The sequence below is a fragment of the Aotus nancymaae genome, unplaced genomic scaffold, assembly GCF_030222135.1.
Source record: "Aotus nancymaae isolate 86718 unplaced genomic scaffold, 86718_ANA_hifiasm-v0.15.2.pri h1tg000040l, whole genome shotgun sequence".
NCBI lineage: Eukaryota > Metazoa > Chordata > Mammalia > Primates > Aotidae > Aotus > Aotus nancymaae.
The window spans coordinates 37717813-37737570 of NW_026988454.1; the positions used below are offsets into that span (position 1 = coordinate 37717813).

The window sequence follows — 19758 nt, forward strand, 5'->3', positions numbered from 1 at the left end:
AGAATTAAAAAGCTAACATTGAATAGGAAAGGACTTTATATTTAACATTTCACATGTCTTTATGGATTAGAGGACATGGATTTTTTAATGGCATATTTTCTTACTTTTATTTATTTATTATTTTTTGTAGAGACAAGGTCTCACTATGTTGCCTAGGTTGGTCTTGAACTCCTGGCCTAAAGTAATCCTCCTGCCTTGGTCTCCCAAAGTGCTGGGATTACAGGCATGAGCCACTGCATCCAGCCTACTTTCATTACTTAAGTAAAAATAGGCAAATGTTCTATCTCTGAAAATGATAAAAGTAATAATCATGAAATGAAGTGGCTAGAACCAGTTAGGACTGTTTCTCCTACCTCTTTGGAGGATGTTCATGGAAAGAAAGTGAACCCATTAGTCCCTGGTCTGGTATCAGAGCAGGTTTGAACAAGAAAGGAACTTAAAGATCATCCCCATCCAATCTAAATAATTTTTGTTATATATTGGAAATCATTTTTTGGAGTCAGTAGACTCACATTCTGACCCAAGTTCTTACTAACTTTCTGAATTATCTTAACGAAATCACAGTATCTCCTATTTCAATGCTTTCATTTGTTGAATGGAATAATCCAAAAAAAAAGAGTTATTATGAGGATAAAATGGGATAATACATGTATTTTAATGGTATTATTTCAATGTAAGTGTAAAACATTATTTTTTCAGGTAAGTTTTTGTCTTGCTATGGTTGAATTTTGTCTCTAAAGATTTAAGTTGCCAATATATTGGTTGCCTTGAGATACGTTATTTGTATTTACAAATGATTTCCTAGAAATTGAGTGCTTATACAATTCTATTGTGCAAGCAAAGAATTCTATTTCAATATGCAAATTAATACCAATATGCAACTATCAAAATATAATGATACCAATGTTTGCAATGGAAAGAATGTTATTCAGCATGCTTGGAGGCAAACCCACAGAGGAAGTATCTGGTGCTCACATGCAGTCTTAGCCTCTTCCCTGAAACTGAAGATGGTGAGGCTATGCCTGGAGTAAGAAGGCAAGACCCTGTAGGATCCTCTGAGCATGGGATATCAAGAGTTTGTAGTTAACATGAGTCAGAGGTGAGGAATTTGAAGTAATTAGACCTTAAAGCTTCAGGAGGCAGCTAACTGGTTGGCCAGGTGCACACAACTACAAACTTGGGCCGCGTATAAAGTCCAGGTGTATACTTTGTAGACTCAGATTTTAGAACAGGAAGGGAACTGAGAGATTAATCTCTTCAATTAACAGAGAGGAAACTGGAGCCTATAGAGGTTAAGTGACTTGTCCAAGTTCATGGTTGTAACATCAGGAGGATTAGAACCTGTACTTTGCTGTTTTTAAACCTCTGCTGTCTCCAGGATATTAAGTTCTCCTTCCATGTTTGATGGCAGGAACTACCAAGATTCTAGCTGAGACATCAAATAAAATTAAGTCCACTTGATGAACAATGTGGGACTTAATTGGACAAAGTAGACAATATGGACAAAATGTTATTTGGCTGTCGTCCAAGTCGGCCAGTTTAAAATTTTTTTTCTTTTTAGCTCGCTTCATTTTTTTCTGCTTAGCACATTTTTTATATAAATGGTATCAAATAATAGGTGTCATTTTATAACTTTTTTCAACATTACGTTTCAAAAATATATCCATAATAGGATGTATTTAGCATTTAATTATTTGATCTTACCTGCTATAGTAGCTCATTTAATTTTAAAAAATATGTTACAGCACCATTTTGGTGGGACCTATTTTACATCTGAAGAACTACTGGCTTGGTCCCGAAGTGAGTTTACATTTCGTAACCAGACATTGCCTTGTCCCTTGTTACCTTTTCTCCCTCTCACCTCATGATTGAGCTGAAATTTTGCTGTAATTGTTACCACAACTTGTAATCTAGCAAGAAGAGTAAAATGTTTGAGTCAGAAAAAGATTCTATAGAAATTATTGCCATCATTGCTGATTCCTTCCCATTTCAGCCAGTTTTTAAATGTGCCACAATGTGGGTAAATCGAATGACTTATCCTTGTATGTGAATAGTAATGTGGAAAGCTTTGATGTGCAGTTATGAACTGCCTCAGCCAGAGTAAACTGTTCTCATTTACATCTTTAGGGTGCATGAGTTGGATGTCCTGGCACCATTCGATTTCAAGACAAATCCCTCATGGCACAACATATATTACAAAGGTAATTGTTTTAATTTTAAATACTTATCAATTAGTGAACTAAATGCCACTAAAAGTAATTTTTTAATAAAAAAATTTAAATATCAGGACTGTCTCACAGTCATCTGTGTATTTTATCTGACTTCAACAATTAATTAGGAAAAGTGCCATCAAAAGGTTTAAAGTTGTTATTCCTTGGAGATTGAGTAAGATGGAATATATGGATAAAAGGGAAAAGAATTCTTATATAAATTTTCGTTTCTTGGTACTGGGGGTAAATTTTTGTTCATTAAATATTTTTAAATAAAAGGAGGAATAGTGACTTAATGTGCTGATGTAGAAAAATATTTGTGAGGCATAAAATAGAAAATTAAATACAACAAAAGATTTCATATAGTATAATTTCATTTTTGTGGCATAAAGTAAAATACATGGTGTCAGTGATAAGAAATCTGGAGAATTATGCAACAAACTGTTATCTCCCATCTGGGATGACAGAGAACTTTCATTTTCTACTTTGTACATTTCTGCTTCGTTTTATTTTTCTTCCCAAAATAGTATAGAACTTGTTGAGAAGGAAAACAATAAGAAAGAATATACTAAGGCAAAATTTCTCTCTCTTAAATTTGGCATTGTTATTGAATAGTTATTAATTAATGTCTAGTATGTTCACCTTATGTGTGTTAATAATCATACCTAGGTACCTTGAATTTATGTAAAACATACTTTTTGGGGGACTCTTCGTGGTGGGTTTGCCCCATTTTTGAAAAGTAAAATTTTAATATTATTTTCTATCATAAAATAAAACATATAAACTAATGGAAGCTTAAAAAAATCTACAAGCAGAAAAATGAAAAATAAATTAATCACATACTTATATCCTGTATACAGTAATTACTCTTAATATTTTGTTGTTTTTCCCTATTATTGTTTTTCAATGTACTGTCAATTCCTTAAATTGACAGTACATTCTGGGGCATTCATCTTCAGAGATCATTAGAACACCACTGGACAATCTTTTGAGGGGACAAATATGCAAATATAGAAAAATTGCTAAAGGCCAATGAAATTTGATTTCTAATGTAATTTGTATAAGGAAACTTAGTCAGTTAGAGTTACTAAATTCAAAAAAAAGCTTTAGAACAGCATCCTCAAATGGGTATCCTTGTTTGGTATCATTATTGATTTAACTTTGGGTAGTGAAAAATATGTGAGAACAAGATACTTTGATTCCGAGATACAAGAGGTCTAACACTTTATCTTAACTTTCTTTCAGGCACTTCCCTAGTTTTTACCAATACTATCCACCAGTGATTAAAAAAAAAATAGTCTCAGTAAAGAGATGAGTATGGGCCATGTGTGTGTTTTGGGTAGAGGAAGAGATTTAAAACTCAACTGTCATTATTTAATTCTAGTCTTTGGGCCAGTCAATAAAGAAAGGACAATATCATAGGCTTATTGAAGAAGGCTGTGTTTTTTCATAGCAGAGATTAGTGATGATCTTTTATGTAGCAGGGATTAGTGAAGATCCCCAGAATGCCTGGCAAAGTTTACAGTCGTCCTTTCCTCTCATGAAACACAAACATTTGTACAAAGATATCAATAAACCCTTGGCCCATTAGATCTTTAATTTTGGGCTTGGGGAGATACATGTCATAACTTTTCAAAGTTGTTTCTCTGAGAATCGATATTTGTCTAATCTCAGAGATATTAATAAAATCTAAGAGTAGTCTCAGAGACTTTGGCATGTATTTATTACGGTCAGGTTTTGTGTAGGTTTCAATAACTTTGTCACCCATGAGATCAGTTTTAGCAAGGACAATGGAAAGTGTGAGTCCAGTTAAAATATTTCAATTACTAATATCTGTCCTTTGCATTGCAGAGAATAGTTTGCAAGTTTCTTTCATTTTTACATTAAAACTCCCAACAATTTTTTGAGATAGATAATACTCCATATTCCAATTTATGGAGAAGAAAACAGACTGATCTAGAAGTTAAAATCCTGCTCAAGTTCTTATAACATTTTTAAAAAGAGAGAGAGGGAAAGAGACAGATTCACTTTGTCACCCAGGCTGGAGTGCAGTGCAGTGATGTGATTATAGCTTGTTGTAACCTCAAACTCCTGCACTCAAGAGATCCTCCCACCTCAGCGTCCTGATTAGCTAGGACTATGGGGCACACTATTATGCAAGGCTAATTTTTTAAAAATTCCTTTTAGAGACAGGGTCTTGCTACGTTACCCAGGCTGGCCTTGAACTCCCAGCTTCAAGTGATCCTCCCACCTTGGCCTCTCAAAGTCCTGGAATTACAGGTGTGAGCCACCATGCCTAGCCAAGGTCTTATGACTCTTAAGCTCTAAAGGCGAGACTTAAAGCTGGTATCTTGACTTCAAATTTTGTATTACTTCCTTTAAGCCATGCCCTATCATAAACAAAGCATAAGTATTCTCTATTAACAAACTTGAATACAGCTTGTGCAAGACTAAAATCAATACCTCCGAGCAGCTGCAAGTTAACCTATCAAATCTCTAAATGCTGACAAAAGATGCATCTCTCTTTTCCTACAATAATGTAGTGATTCTGCAAACCAGTGGGGGAGGGAGGAATGAAATGTGATGGAAAGAGATAGCATCAATACGACACAATAGGACAGTTCTTTCCTTAATATTAGGTGGCAGGACATCCTGAACTCATCTCCACTGGTCAAAGGGATTCCTGTGCAATTGAAAAGGAGTTAGTATGAATTCTATGTTTAACTTTTGAAACCTGTTAAGTTAAATTAAATAGAATTGAAGAGGAATAAGTGTGAGGTCTTTAAAAAGATTGCACCTGGGGCTTGTGTCCTTGGTACCTCGCTTACCGGCTGCAATCACTGGCTTGCTGGATAATAAATTACTTCTGCACAGTAGGACATAAGGTGATTATTTTATTTTTTGCTTTGAAAAATATAGAGTTTGTCTACCTAGATGTATTCACTCCTGAATTATCTGAACATGCCACTTATTTCCTGTGCTTTAAAAAGAAAGAAAGGTAATTTTTATGGAAAGTGGTATCATTTACAAAGGGACCTTGGTGGTTTATCACATATACCTGTCTCTTTAAAGTTTGATGGATCTCTCTTTTGAAACTGTGATAGTCTTAAAGATCCATATCAAAGATAAGAGAAAGAAGATTGACCCATCACGTGTTCAGGATTCTTAGAGATTTGTGGTTCTCACCTGTAAATATCCAGCTCTTTATACATGTTCGGGTAAACCACTCTGTCACAACCAGTGTATTTAGAACAGTGTCTCCATCCATACCTGTCATTTATGAGACTGTCTTTCATCCATGGTTATCAGTTATGTTTCCCAAGCAACGATCTGAATGGATCATTTTATTATAAAGATACAAAGGAACTCATTTGTAAGTTAGGCAGTACTTGGTATCAAACATGTTGTAGTTTGATAAACTCTTACATTTGGTTTATTTTTTTTTTCATTTCTTAAAATTCAGAACTTTTTTTTCTTTAGTTTTAATATATCTTAAAATGAGATTTGCAATCCGATTACAGATTTGCACATATTGGTTACATTATAACATTTCTTTATTATATTTCACCTTCTAAAATGTTAAGTACAAAGAATGTGAAACAGAAATGATATATATTGTTGTTTTCTACAAATCTAAGAATTATTAAAAGATAAAATATATTAATCATTTTATCCAGATTTGTGGATTGTTAGGAAATGGAACATTTAAAAAATTCTTACCAAAATTTCTTCTCAGAGTAAGCTTTCCTGGTCTTGTTACTAGTTGTATTTCAGAATGTGAGTTGCTCTAGTCCCCAATAATTATATTTTTCCTTTTATTTGCAGTTCTTTTGGTTTCAACAGAAGTCACCTACTTTGTTTGTGGATTGCTTTTTGTTCCGGTTGCGGAAGAATGGGTTTGGGATTATGCTATTTCAGTAACTATTCTTCATGTTGCCATCACTTCAACTGGTAAGCAAAATAAAATAACAGAAACAAGGAGAATGTATTAAATCAGATATTGGAGCTAAACCACTTCCCGAATAGAACTTTGTTGTCTGCATATTCTTGTATGATAGCTAAATGACAAAAACTGATGATGAAAGGTCTTCATTCCTCCTTCCAGCCTCATTTTGTTCTACCACTCTTCTCAGAGAGGGTTTTTTTTAACGTTTTTAAAAATGTTTTATTTTGAAATAATTTTTGGAGTTACAGAAAAGTTACAAAAATGTAACTGAGAGTTCCCATGTACCCTTCACCCAGCTTCCCCTAATATTAACATTTTATATAACCATAGTACAATTGCCAAAACTAATAAAGTAACATTGGTATGATACTATTATTAGCGAAACTATAGACTTTATCCTGGTTTTCCCTACATCATTTTTCTTTTTCAAGATCTAATCTAATCAGAACTGAACTGAAATAGAGATGTTTCCCTTTCATATTCAACTTGTCACCAACTGGACGAGGTTTGCCCTGTAAGACATATTTTTCCTCCAAAATCCTTCCCTGAGGGCAGAAACTGATCAAAGACTGGGAACTGGGATCCACAGACACCTGTCCAATAATAGTTATTTTAACACAAATACCAGTTCTTAGACTAAGTGGTTTTTATTTGTACCTGTGATGTTTTTGGAGTCAGAAGAAAATAGATACAAATTCCAGTCATACCTCCTTCTAGGGGGGTTATCTTGGACAAGTCACATCTCTCCAGTTTCCTTCTCTACAAAATGGAGGAACTGTCTGACATGTGTCTAGCATATAATAATTACTCAGTAAATGACTATTTCATTCATTTGTTCACCCATCCACTAAAAATTTACTCATCCACCATATTTTATTTCTCCCTTACTATACTGCCTTACTTTTTAAAAGCATATCAGTCAAAATATGTGATCGCCACCATGGGTTATAATTTAAATTTATTATTTATGACCAACTTAAATCACCGTCATATTTTCAGTGCCCTGATCTCTTGATAGTATAATCTGTCTCCACCTGAAGAACACACAATTTCCAAAGGAACTGCAACTTCCCAGCTTCACTGCTCTTAGAGAAAGCCAGTATATTCATCTTTTAGCATTAATTTCCAGAGACACAGACTCTCCCTCGGTAATGCAAAGGATCACTGGATGCCCCGCCCCCATCACTCTGCTTCTGAAGTGCTGTATTTTACTTTAGGGCTTAATGTTTTCTGCAAGACAGCCACTGATTTTTGTAAAAGGGCTTGGAGTATAGGTGGTTCAATCCTCAGGGTTGAGATGAGCTATAGGTTTTAGACCTAGAAAAGTTATGAGTTAATGGTCTAACACATGGCACTTAGAAAATGTTAACAAATGACTACAGGGCAGAAGTGACTTCAGAGTGAAGTGGTTTGGAATTCCTGAGGGAACTAGGCATTGAGGATTCAGGATGGCCTTAGGATGATCACTTAAAATCAACTTTGGGAGCTGACCTGAGACCCTCACGATTCATAGCATTATTTCTAGGAGGTGTTGTAAAGGTTTGGCTTAACAAATGACCTTTTAGACCAGGACTGAAGTACAATTTGGGGCTACTTGATTTCATGAATATGGATGAACTTTCTCTTTGATGGGTGAATATGATTTGACCAAACAGAAGCATTTCTTCTTGAGTAAAAAATAAAAGGGCATGTTTTGAAACTAAACATTTTTTTTTCTATTGCAGTTATGTTGGAATTTCCCTTGACATCACATTGGTGGGCTGCTTTAGGTATATCAGAATTGTTTGTTTAGATTCTCTAATGCACAAAAATAATGTTAAATAGAATGTGGAAATAGATTTGATTTTCTCACAGATTTTATAATTATTATCTAAGATAATAATATTTAAGATAATTTAAAAAAAAGTTTTGCTGAAGATGGATGCCACTGGTTGTCTCTTTTGGCCCAAATATACTCTCAGGCCAACCCAGATACCAACCATGGGAGAGATGCTACCATCATAACATGTATTGGAAACAAAAACACATTGGTATATAGACATATAAGAAGCATAGTGGCCAAGCGTGATGGCTCAAGCCTGTAATCCCAGGACTTTGGGAGGCCGAGGTGGGCAGATCGCTTGAAGTCAGGAGTTTGAGACCAGCCTGGCCAACATGGTGAAAACTGTCTGTATTAAAAATACAAAAATTAGCAATGGCATGGTGGTGGGCACCTGTAATCTCAGCTACTCAGGAGGCTAAGCCAGGGGAATCACTTGAACCTGGGAGATGGAGGTTGCAGTGAGTCGAGATTGCGCCACTGCACTCCAGCCTGGGAGAGACAGAGCAGACTCCATCTCAAAAAAAAAAATGTACAGCATACCCTACTTCTCCTTTTGGTAAAATTTGAATTTATGAAGCAAGGACAGATGTTAAGCAATAATGAAGGAGCCGGAGTGAAAGCCAGAAAGACTCTATATTCCGGCAAAGTCTTCATTAAGCCATACATTTTCTTAGCTTGCCTCCAAGACTGATCTACACCAGTTTTTTCTCCCTTTCCTCCCCTCTCATTTTTTCATTATAGTAGGAAATAAGACCTGAGTTTCCATGCAGAGGGAAACTAGAGCAGATATAACTTTCTTTAAAAAGTGTTTTAGGGAGAAATTTTGCACTTTTAATGGAATCTACATACATACTTGATTATATGCCCGCGGGAGCATCAAACGTTCCACTGTAAAAACAGGTCGACTGGGTAGATTCAGAAATAGTATGAGTTACAGGTACACACAGACCTGATGCCAAACAATACAGTTCCTCTTCTTTCCTTCTCTGACATCTCCTGAATCTATTCACAGAGCTTCATGCTGCTCTCACCTCTTATTATGGGACTATATTTCATTTACATTCCTATGTCCCAAGACACAGTTTTGTCTAACTTCTTATTGTTCACAACTTATCTAAATAAACTCTCTAGTAACATTTACGGATCCTCAAAAGGTTGAATTTTTAGAAGGACAAAGAGGTTGAAACCTGATTTATAGACACTGGAGGGAACTGCCCTCTGTAGATGAATTCAAGTGAAATAGTCAAGGCTCAAGCTATACTTCAATGAAGACAAAATTATGATGCAGGAAACAGCAACAAAAATGAATGTGTATTGAAACTAGCAAAGTGTGAAAAGAGCTTCCAGGTAAGGAACTAGGAACATAAGAATATACGAAGGTAAATTAGCCTCCATGCTTTTTTTTCCCGTATTAATACAAAGAACCTAGAAGTGTATCTCAGAGCAGAATTTCTCAGATTATAATGTACATAATGCATGCAGATCACCTAAAGATCTTGCAAAAAGGTCATCAGCCTGGGTAAGGCCCAGGTTATGCTGGCACTGCTTGTCTAGAGACCATACTTGGAGCTACAATAGCACAGACATTGCTCTGAGTCCTTTTATTCTCTTATGCAACCCCTAAGTTAAAACAAAGTCAATCAATTTTATGCCTCTATAGTATTTTCAAGCTCTTAACAATTGAGAAGTTCTTCAAAGTACCTAACTTTAATCTCCCCTCTTGTTTTTTAAATCATCATTTTCTAGAATTGAAGTAGCCAACCACATTTAGCTCACTCTTAGTTCCAAGAAATCCAATCTAAATTGGATTATGTTTTCCATGGAACATGGAAATAAAACATTCTATTTTATGAAACAGGAAAACCAAGATACGAAATGGCAAACATACGGAAAATGAGACTGTTACAATATCACTTTTACTTACTTTCTTCCTTAATCATATTATGTAATGGTAACTAGAAATTTAGGAGAAAAATGCAACATTATAATATTAACATTTATTTGTCTTAGTAAACTGCCACACAAGTGGCATTGTGGCTCATGCCTGTAATCAAAGCTACTTGGGAGGCTGAGGTGTGAGGATCTCTTGAGACCAGGAGTTTGAAGCTGCAGTGAGCTATGATGTCACCACTGCACTACAGCCTGGGCAACAGAGTGAGACCCCATCTCTAAAAAATAAAAAAACAAAAAAAAAGTAAATACAAGTAAACGTAAAGCAAAGTTGGATGCTTCTAAACAGATTTCAATATTTGTCAAATATGAAAACCATTTAGTTCTAAATCTGTTGCATCTGGCTTTCAAATATAAAGGTTGTATAATCTTTTTCTAAATCGCTCTTAATTGATTTGGCAATAATCTTGTCTAATATCTTCAATCTGTTCTGACAACAGCATGCATACGCAAACATATTCTGGAATTGCCACTCAATTTTAATGGACTACACAATATTAATAGTACTTATCACTCATTGATTTGCATAATATGAGCCAGGGACATTGCATTTATCTCACTAACCTTTATTACAATCCTGTGAGATAAGTATTATATTCCAATTTAGCAAATGTAAAAACCAAAGCTTATAGAATTGGATAATTTAGGAGCATTTTCACAGTCACTAAGGTGTGTCCACTAACCAGCCTTTCCTTCAACATAGATGGCCACTCAGAGATACTTCTGCATAGAATCCTGAGGCTGCAACTGCACAGATGTGATGCTTGCTGCCTCTGTCATGGGTACGCACTCTAAAATAAAGAATATACGGGCTTAAGAGCAGAGCTTACAGAAATTGAGAACACCATTTAGGCAATGTGACAAGTAAAAAGAAATGGAAAAGAAGATAGACTGGGCCGGGCACGGTGGCTCACGCCTGTAATCCCAGCACTTTGGGAGGCCGAGGCAGGGCGGGAGTTGGGAGACCAGCCTGGCCAACATGAAGAAACCCCATCTCTATTAAAAATACAAAATTAGCCGGGCAAGGTGGTTCATACTTGTAATCTCAGCTACTCGGGGGGCTGAGGCAGGAGAACTGCTTGAACCTGGGAGGTGGAGGTTGTGGTAAGCCACAAGAGCAAAACTCTGTCTCAAAAAATAAATAAATAAAAGAAGATAGACTGGTCAGTTAGTGTCACAAGACATAGTAGGACTTCCCTGTTGCTTTCTAGTTCTGTGACTGTTGCTTTCAAAGCACACAGAGGCAAATATACAAAACATGACTTGGGAAAGAACATACAAATGGTCAAAGGAATTGTTTCTAAACTCAACTGGAAAATAGCAAATGCTGCTTAGCCTTTTGAAAAGAAAATTATGGAATGGTTTAATTTTCATTCAAGTATCAAACAAAAATATTTTAAGACCTAAAATGTCCATAATAAAATATTCAGTCCCCACTGCAGTGCCTGGCACACAGTAGAGCATTAATAAATATTTATTGTGTAAGTATGGGGAGAATTAAATGAGATAAAATTAAGGAGCAGAGATTTTCCTGGCATGTAATGAGTATATTTGGGGTCCTGACAGAGAACACACTCCAGTGGACTATCAAGAAAAGCTATTCAATCTTCACCATGGGAGGGTTCCAAAAGAACATAGACAATTGACTGTTGTAAATAATTATATATATATATATATATATATATATATATATGTATATGTTATGTGTAATTATATATAGCATTATAAATATATGCATATTACATATTAGTTATATAATTATGTATTTCTGTATAAAGATGGGGGAAAATATTTTTCTGTGGGTCAGGTAATTAAACCAAAAGAATTCAAAAACTTTATTATTCTAAAACTATGGAGAATAACACGCTGGATATATTTGTGACACCTTCACTTTTCTTCATGTATGACATTACTGACTTTATGATAGTAGTACCGGAAGAGTGAAACTGTATTTTTTTCTCACAAAGTTAACTGAGTTCGTCAATCATATATCTAGTAAGGAAATTAACCAAGTGAAAATGAACTTTTCTAAAGTTTTTTGTTTCGCTTAAGCCAGATGTTGATCACAATATCTATTCACATTATCTGTTTAGGGTACTAATATTATTTACATTACTTATTGGCTTCTTCACTAGAGTTTAATTCTCCACTTATCTTACATGTCTGTAAAGTCTTAGATGAGTAATTTTAATACATCAGAAAAGGTACTGAAAGAAATGCTATAAGCATAAGTGAAATGACTTTTTCTCTCCCAAAAAAAAGAACTTATAACTTTTGGATTTTATTTGTAATACCACAGAATTTACTGTGCCTTAGCCAGCTCAGGCACATGGCATATGCCACCTTGATGCCAAGAAGAGTCAAGTTAAGCATATGGAATGGCCAATTCAATTTACTAAGAGTTAGATGACTATTTTGGTTCAATAACTACGGTTGAATTACTTAGAAGACAGTTGCTGCAGCTGGGTGTGGTGGCTCACACCAGTAATTCCAGCACTTTAGGAGGCCTAGGCAGTTGGATCACTTGAGGTCAGGAGTTCGAGACGAGTCTGGCCAACATGGTGAAAGCCGTTTCTACTAAAAACACAGAAATTAGTCGGGCATGGTGGCATGCATGTGTAATCCTAGCTACTTAGGAGGCTGAGGCAGGAGAATCACTTGAACCCAGGAGGTGGAGGTTGCAATGAGCTGAGATGATGCCACTGCACTCCAGCCTGGGTAACAGAGCAAGACTCCATCTGAAAAAAAAAAAAAAAAAAAGCTGCAGGGTGACATTTGAGCTAGTCTTCTTATTTTTTTTCTTTGAGTGAAAAAATTTAAATGTAAGAGAACAGTGGCTACATGCTTGGGAAATTCTATCTCATGGTCTCACACTGGACATGTGTCTTTGTGTGAGGAAGTTGTGCAGACCTGTCAGAGTTCTTAACTCAGGAAAATTTATCTTTTATGGGAGTTATGCTATTACTGCCACACAGAGAACAGCAGATTTATGAAAATTGTGTAAGACCAGATCAATATTTTAAAACAAACAAGAATCACTGGGTCAATGAAATCAGAACCAAAGACATTTTCATAAAACCAAATAGTTTAGAATCTCAGGTAGGTGAGATTCTGGTTTTTAAAATATATTTTCTATACTTGAAATATTTCCCAAGTTAGTGGGCATGCTTTCCTTTTATAATTAGAGGGAAAGCACTTTAGAAAAACAATGTATTTTAAACAACCACAAAACAAACAAATGACAGATTGAAGAGCTAAAAGAATTGAGAATCATGGATTCCTTGGCATGTGCTTTGACTCCATTGCCTTTGATTTCTGAGTTTTAAGAATTCCTTACTATCATTTGACAGAACCATGCACCTATTCCCCAAAGGAAGTTTTAAATTGCAACAATTTACCATCCTCAGACTATATACCTACCCTCTCTTAGCTGAATCTATAAACTATTCTATTTCAAATGCTATGTCAGTTTCAGAAACATTATTTTAGTCATGACAATTGTTCTTATTCATAATCTCACCAATGAATTATTCATTATTGATAGTTAACTAACTATCCCTTTCATTTACTTGCAGGATCCGGCTTAATTTCAATGATATGTGGAGGCCAGACTTTAGCATACTGTTTGTTCAAAGACAACTTTATCTATCCAGATCTGGATAATTTTTAACAGAACAGTTGAATTAATTTGCCTCAGAATTTCTGTATTATTACATACATTGTGTCAGAGCCAAATTTTATTTTTTATTCAAACTTATATTCAAGGTTAAATGTATTCAGTATAAAAAGAAGTTAATGGAGTGCAGAACAACTCAAGTAAAAAACTTCATAAGCAAAATGTTGAAACTCTTAACATGCAGTGTTTCCCAAAGTGTGTTCCATAAAATGCTGGTTCTAAAATATGTAATATTGCTGTGCAAAGGAGAAACAGTTTCGTGTTTATATGTGGAATCCTGGGTTTAAGTAAAACAGGCTTATTTATTTCAGGACTTCTCTGAATGTGTATTTATTTATTTTGAGACAGGATCTCACTTTGTTGCCCAGGCTGGAGTGCATTGGCAATAATCAAAGCTCACTGCAACCTCCAACTCCTGGGCTCAAGCAATCTTTCTGCCTCAGCCTCTTGAGTAACCAGGACAACAGGCACCTGCCATCACACCTGGCTAAAATCTTTAACATACTATTAAGAACAAGCCATCTCTAATCTATAGTGTACATTATGCACTGTTTCTTAAATGTACTTGACCAGGGACACACTTTAGAAGCTGCTGATAAATCCTGTGGAAAGTATAATGTAGTAAGAGGGCAGATTCAAACCTAATGTGAATCCCTGCAACCAGAATTACATTCTATGATTAGCCTCTGGTATTTGTTCTCTGTTAGAGCATTTCTTATGAAATTATTTCCTTTTTTTACACTGTGGTCTTCTAACATAGTGCTTTTCAAAATTTAATGTGCATTTGATTTATCTGAGGATCTTGTTAACAATGCAGATTTTGGTTCAGAGGGCAGAAATGGGGCCTAAGATTCTGAATTTCTAGGGGCCCAGGATTCTGAATTTCTAGCAATTCCCAAGAAATGCCTGTGCTTGGACCATACTTTGAGTAACAAGGGTCTAAGCAATTGGGATCATATTTTTTTTTAAGTTGGCATAGTTCTGTATCACCAGTCCTCTATTTAAAAAAACATAATTATTATTCCATAAATGCCTGTTGAATTGGATGTAAACTGAGGTGAGTTAAGTTTTTATAACTGTGTTAAATATTTACCACATTCTAATGTAGTTAAAGTATCTCCTGATATAAAATAAGTGCCTACTATGGTAACGACTAAAATATAAGGATAAGAAAAGGGACCGGAAAGTAACACTTCCTCAAACACACACCCACACAAATGAGAAACTAAACTAAACCATTGCCAAGATTTTTCTCCTGTGTCTTTTCGTCCTAAAAATGCATTTCTTTCACAAAGGCATTCATTCTCCCAATAAGAAATGTCATGCTGATTTTCTGTATTTTATGTGTCCTTCCAAAAACTGCGATGTATTGATCAGTTGCTAGTTTAGAAAATGTAAACTTACCAGGTACATTTAAGCTTGAAAATATGACACTGCTCTTTTGCTTCTTTCTCACATTACACATCACATGAACTTCTGTATCCCATCCATTATTCCCATTTTTCCAGTTAATTTCTTCCAAAATGTTTGGTCACGGAAGTAGCAAAATCTGCAGTTCACCTAATCATTGAAGGGACTATGAATTCCTATTACTAATGAAGATTTTTATATCTTTTAAGGAAGGCAGCATAGGATAGCTATGAAAATTCCAGCAGTATGAGCTTTGATTCTCCAATTAAAATCCCCATTAACAGCACACAGGAAAAAGTGCCTTGCCAGAGAGACAACGAATCTCAGTTCTGCTCTGTGCAAAGTGCAGACGCTAAACAAACCATGAATACACTGATGAGGAAGTGTGCTCCTGTAAAACTCACACCCTTAGAAGAAATTTTTAGAAACACTAAAACTGCCTAAATACATTTGTTAATTAAAAGAGATTTGGTTGATTAAGTACTTTTTAATATAATGAGAATTATGTTCTACTAGTAAATTAGAATAACAATCTCTGCAGACTCAGAAGACCTTAATATCTTGTCATTCTGTAGTGTAGTTTAATTAGCATGTTTATTTCTAGAATTAGAAATCCACCTGCTCAGGTAATTACTATTGTGTTACTCTTTCATTTTATCTCTTCTGATCATAGGAATAATCTGTGCTTTTCCTCTTTTACTCATTAAGATGATTACCATTGTCTATTTGATGACATCTCTTGACACAAAAAAATTTAAAATTCAATTAGAACACATATTTTAGCACAAAAATATTGGTATATCAAACATACCAACTAAATATTCACTTTAGTTTTTATTGCTTTAAATGATAAATAAAACCTTCTCAAAGACCAAGAGTTAGTTATGTTTATTTAACTAACTTTTCTAGTGTCCCATATAAAAGCATAAGTTGGTAGAATCCTACCCAGTATTTTGATGCATATTTTTAGTATTAATATTTTCATATTTTTAAGAAGGATAATACTTTAATGTTATGCATAACTTCTTCACAAATATGCTTTAAAGTTATTATGCCATTGTGTTATTTTATATTTAAATCCATTTACATACTATTTTAATAATGTTTTACTTAAAAAAATTATATCCCAAATGAATGAACAGTGTCTTTTCTTTTGCTGATAATAATCCCAAATATATGTATGAGAACTATTTTCACATTTGCAGTATAAAGATCAGATTCCTATCTAAAATTTTATGGGTTTTGTTCAACCAATTTACCTTAACAGCTGAACTGATAAATTCTAAAGCTATTTAGTATCACTAAAGCTGCAGAGATTATCCTATAAAATTGTGAATATATATATTATAAAATAGATAATCTTGTTTATGATAAATATCTTACAGAAGAACAAAAGCACTTCCTAATGTTGCTTTATACACTCTAGAAACATGAATTACTAGGTAAGTAAATGCATAACAAAGCATCCATAGATATGGCTTTGGTAAAAATTGTCACAAAAGGAAGAAAATGCAACATGGTTTATATGAAGATAATGTAATTATTCTATAGAAAATTTCAACTTTATAAAAAGTTATAAAATATGTAAATATTTGGGAATATTTCACATTTTTAATAGAGGACAATAAAATTACAACTTTTCCATGTATTTTTTCTTACTTAGCTGTCTCTTTTACATTTTCTTTTATTTTATAAATGTTTTTGGTTGTTCAGTAACAAGAAGCTCAAATACTTCCTAAAAAACAGTTAATTACCACTTGACTTCCTTTTCGTGAAGAATATTGACCACCACCATTCCCACAGACCCAATAATTCAAATAAACCAGAAATATTATTTCAGCTAATTATTTTAAATGACACCTTTGTAAAATATCAAACTCTTAATCTAACCAATATTTTAAAAGTTGGCATAACATTTCATTATTTAAAACTGAGTTTTATTTCTTTATTACGCCTGTGTATTTCTTGTACATTAACACTCAGTATTATATACTTTATTGTTTAAAAACAAAAAAATACAAAAAGTGTGAAGAAGAAAACCAAGTTAACTCATAATCTTACAATTTAGGCTGAAGATAATCTCAGTCAGTATTTGTGTATGTGTGTGTATATGTCTATGTGTGTGTGCATTATTTGAGTACTTTGGATTATACTGTAGTTTTAAATTCTGCTTCTCTAAAACTTAACGTTATATTCTAAATTTGTTATAAAAAGTATTTCAAATGGCTGTACATTTTTCTGTGATATAAATATTATAATTTATTTTATACTTAATATTGATGCTTGAATTTTTTGTGTTTTTTCTCACATTAAGTAGATACACCTTAGATAGGTCTTCATTTGCATTCTTGGATATTTTTTAAATGAATCATTAGAAGTAGAATTATTAAGTCATATGGTGTGACAATCTTTTATTATTGAAAAATATTTCCAAATTACTTTTCAGAAATGCTATACTTATTTATTCTCCCCTCAGAAGTTTGAGCATACACACTTTGCTATATCCTTCCAACATTAAGAATGATTATTTTACACTATTAATATGCATCTAACAATTATATTTTTATGAAAAAAAATACCAACTCCAAAGTCGTTGCCAAAAACTGATTTGTATAATTGAAACCTTTAAGGTGGTTAGTAAGCCAAATCTAATTCAGAAGAATTTAATTTCATTCTACTTCTGGAGTAGCCTTTAACAACAAATATGGATTAAATGCCACTCTGCACAGGATGCCAGTTACCCATCCATCTATGTAGCTATTCATGTAACCAGCCAACAGATATTTATTGAATGCCTTCTACATGTCAGACAATTTTGCTAGGTCCTGGGATATCATGCTAGTCACTATGGGAAATATAAAAGCAAAGGACACAACTGATTTTTCTCCCGGTTCCCATCTTTTGGTTCACCTAAGCATATAATGTCTCAAGAGAGAGGCGGGAAAGGAAGATAGAAAGGAGGAAGTTTGTGTTGGAACCCTACCCCTATCTCTTATTAACTGTGTGACCCAGATGAATCTTTTTACCTTACCTTACAAGTGAATGGTACTTGTTAAATTAAATAACGTTTAGCATAGTCAAGTGTAACAGGTAAAGCAGTGTATCTAGTAATCGTCATATCCGCAACTAATCGTTTTGGGGTAGATGATAGGGCATAGAAGGAGGAGAGATTTAAGCTATTTGAAGGCAGGAATACGGATTTGTTCATTGCTATATAACCAACTTCTAAAACAGTGTCTGGTACATATCAAGTGCACCATAAATATTTGTTAAATGAGAAGAAAAAACAAATTCATTTTTCCTTGCTTCAAAGCAGTCAGCTACAATCCATCAAATTAGTTGCAAACTGGAAGACTCCAGGGAAGTATCAAACACGGGCACACCCGGGAAGGGACTGATCATTGAACTGATTCAGCCAATCAAAAGTCTTTAATGTCCTAAGGAAAAGACATGCATAGATTGCCTTGGAGAAAGAAGATATCAAGTAGCAAGGGAGTAAAATGTTTAAACCCAATGTAATTGGACACATTGTACATTCCCAGTACTCCTGTTGAGAGCAGACTCAGCAAAAACAACATCTTAAATTCTCAACTCATTCGTGAGTAAAGCATATTTTACACAAGGTTTTTCAGGGGAGATGGAGGAAGGGATTGCATTGCACTTGACAAAGCATACTGCTTTAGCCCTTCATTAAACATCCTGGCTCTCTCCTCTAGCTGCTGCTAATTGCCATATCTCTTTTCCCTTCCTTGCCTTCTCTCCACACAGCCTCTAAAAAACACCTGTATGTTCCAAGCCAAGCAGATCAGACCACAGCTAACTTATTCAGGCAATCGAAGCAAAATCCTTAGCTGACCAAAGAACAACTATCCTTTGTTCTCCAATCTTGTTCCTTCAGAGTATCACTTTGTCCTATCCCAAAGGACCTTCCAAGACAGTCAGCTTATCAAAAGATATCAAGTCTCTTCTCAGGCCCAAATTTTGCTGCTGGAATGGAAATATTCTACGTATGTTGGAGAACAGTTCTAGTCAATAGCACTTTCTGCAATGATAAAAATGCTCTCTATCTATGCTGTGTTACACAGTAGCCACTAGCTACATATGGCTATTGAGCTCTTGAAATGTTGTTACTGTGATTGAGGAACTGAATTTTTAATTTAATTTAAATTTAAACCAGTGGCTACTGCATTTGCCAGTGCAGATCTAGAGGATCTCCTTGCCATTTTACAAGGAAAAGATAGTAGCATCTGCAGATATTAGAATTCCCAATCAGGCTCAGCTCAAGGCTGAGTTTTTAAGGGCAGAAAGGTCCACCCTGGAGAAGAAGCATCAGAGGTAATCAACTTCCATAGTCAAAACTAGATTAATCTTCCTCTTCTCTAGGCACCCACTGCTTGTGATTGCAGTGGAAAATGAGAGGGAAAAGGATCCATCAGTTACACAGTGACAGAAAAAAATCCAGATGGAGATGCACAAACTGGACACTGTCTTGGTGCGGGGGCAGAGTCAATTCCATGGCCTGGGGTGGCACGGACACACAAACACTTGAGCAATCTCAAAGTGGCTTATAAAAAGTCATTGTCTGTCATGGATAACCTTTACCAGAAGACAATCAAATGGGCAAAAGCCCAAGTGGGACTAGGAATGGACACCATTCCAGCTTTCCAGAACTCAGGACATTCCAAAAGAAAAAGTACACAAATCTCAGAGACATGGTGCATAAAGGCTGTGTGTACATTGTGCA

General features: G+C 34.8%; 1 protein-coding gene across 6 annotated transcripts in view; it reads left to right on the top strand.

Annotated features, from left to right (window-relative positions):
• TMEM244 (transmembrane protein 244) overlaps window positions 1–17288 on the top strand; it is a 32852-nt gene extending 15564 nt beyond the window's left edge. For 5 of the 6 annotated variants that reach the window (XM_012458356.3, XM_012458357.3, XM_012458354.3 and 2 more), the window contains 5 exons: window positions 2128–2201; window positions 6036–6161; window positions 7881–7925; window positions 10632–10710; window positions 13504–17288. In XM_012458356.3, the coding sequence (XP_012313779.1) occupies window positions 2128–2201; window positions 6036–6161; window positions 7881–7925; window positions 10632–10710; window positions 13504–13591 (412 nt within the window). In that variant the 3' untranslated portion in view covers window positions 13592–17288. The other variant, XM_021666539.2, reaches the window with a different exon arrangement.
• Window positions 17289–19758: the final 2470 nt, after the last annotated feature.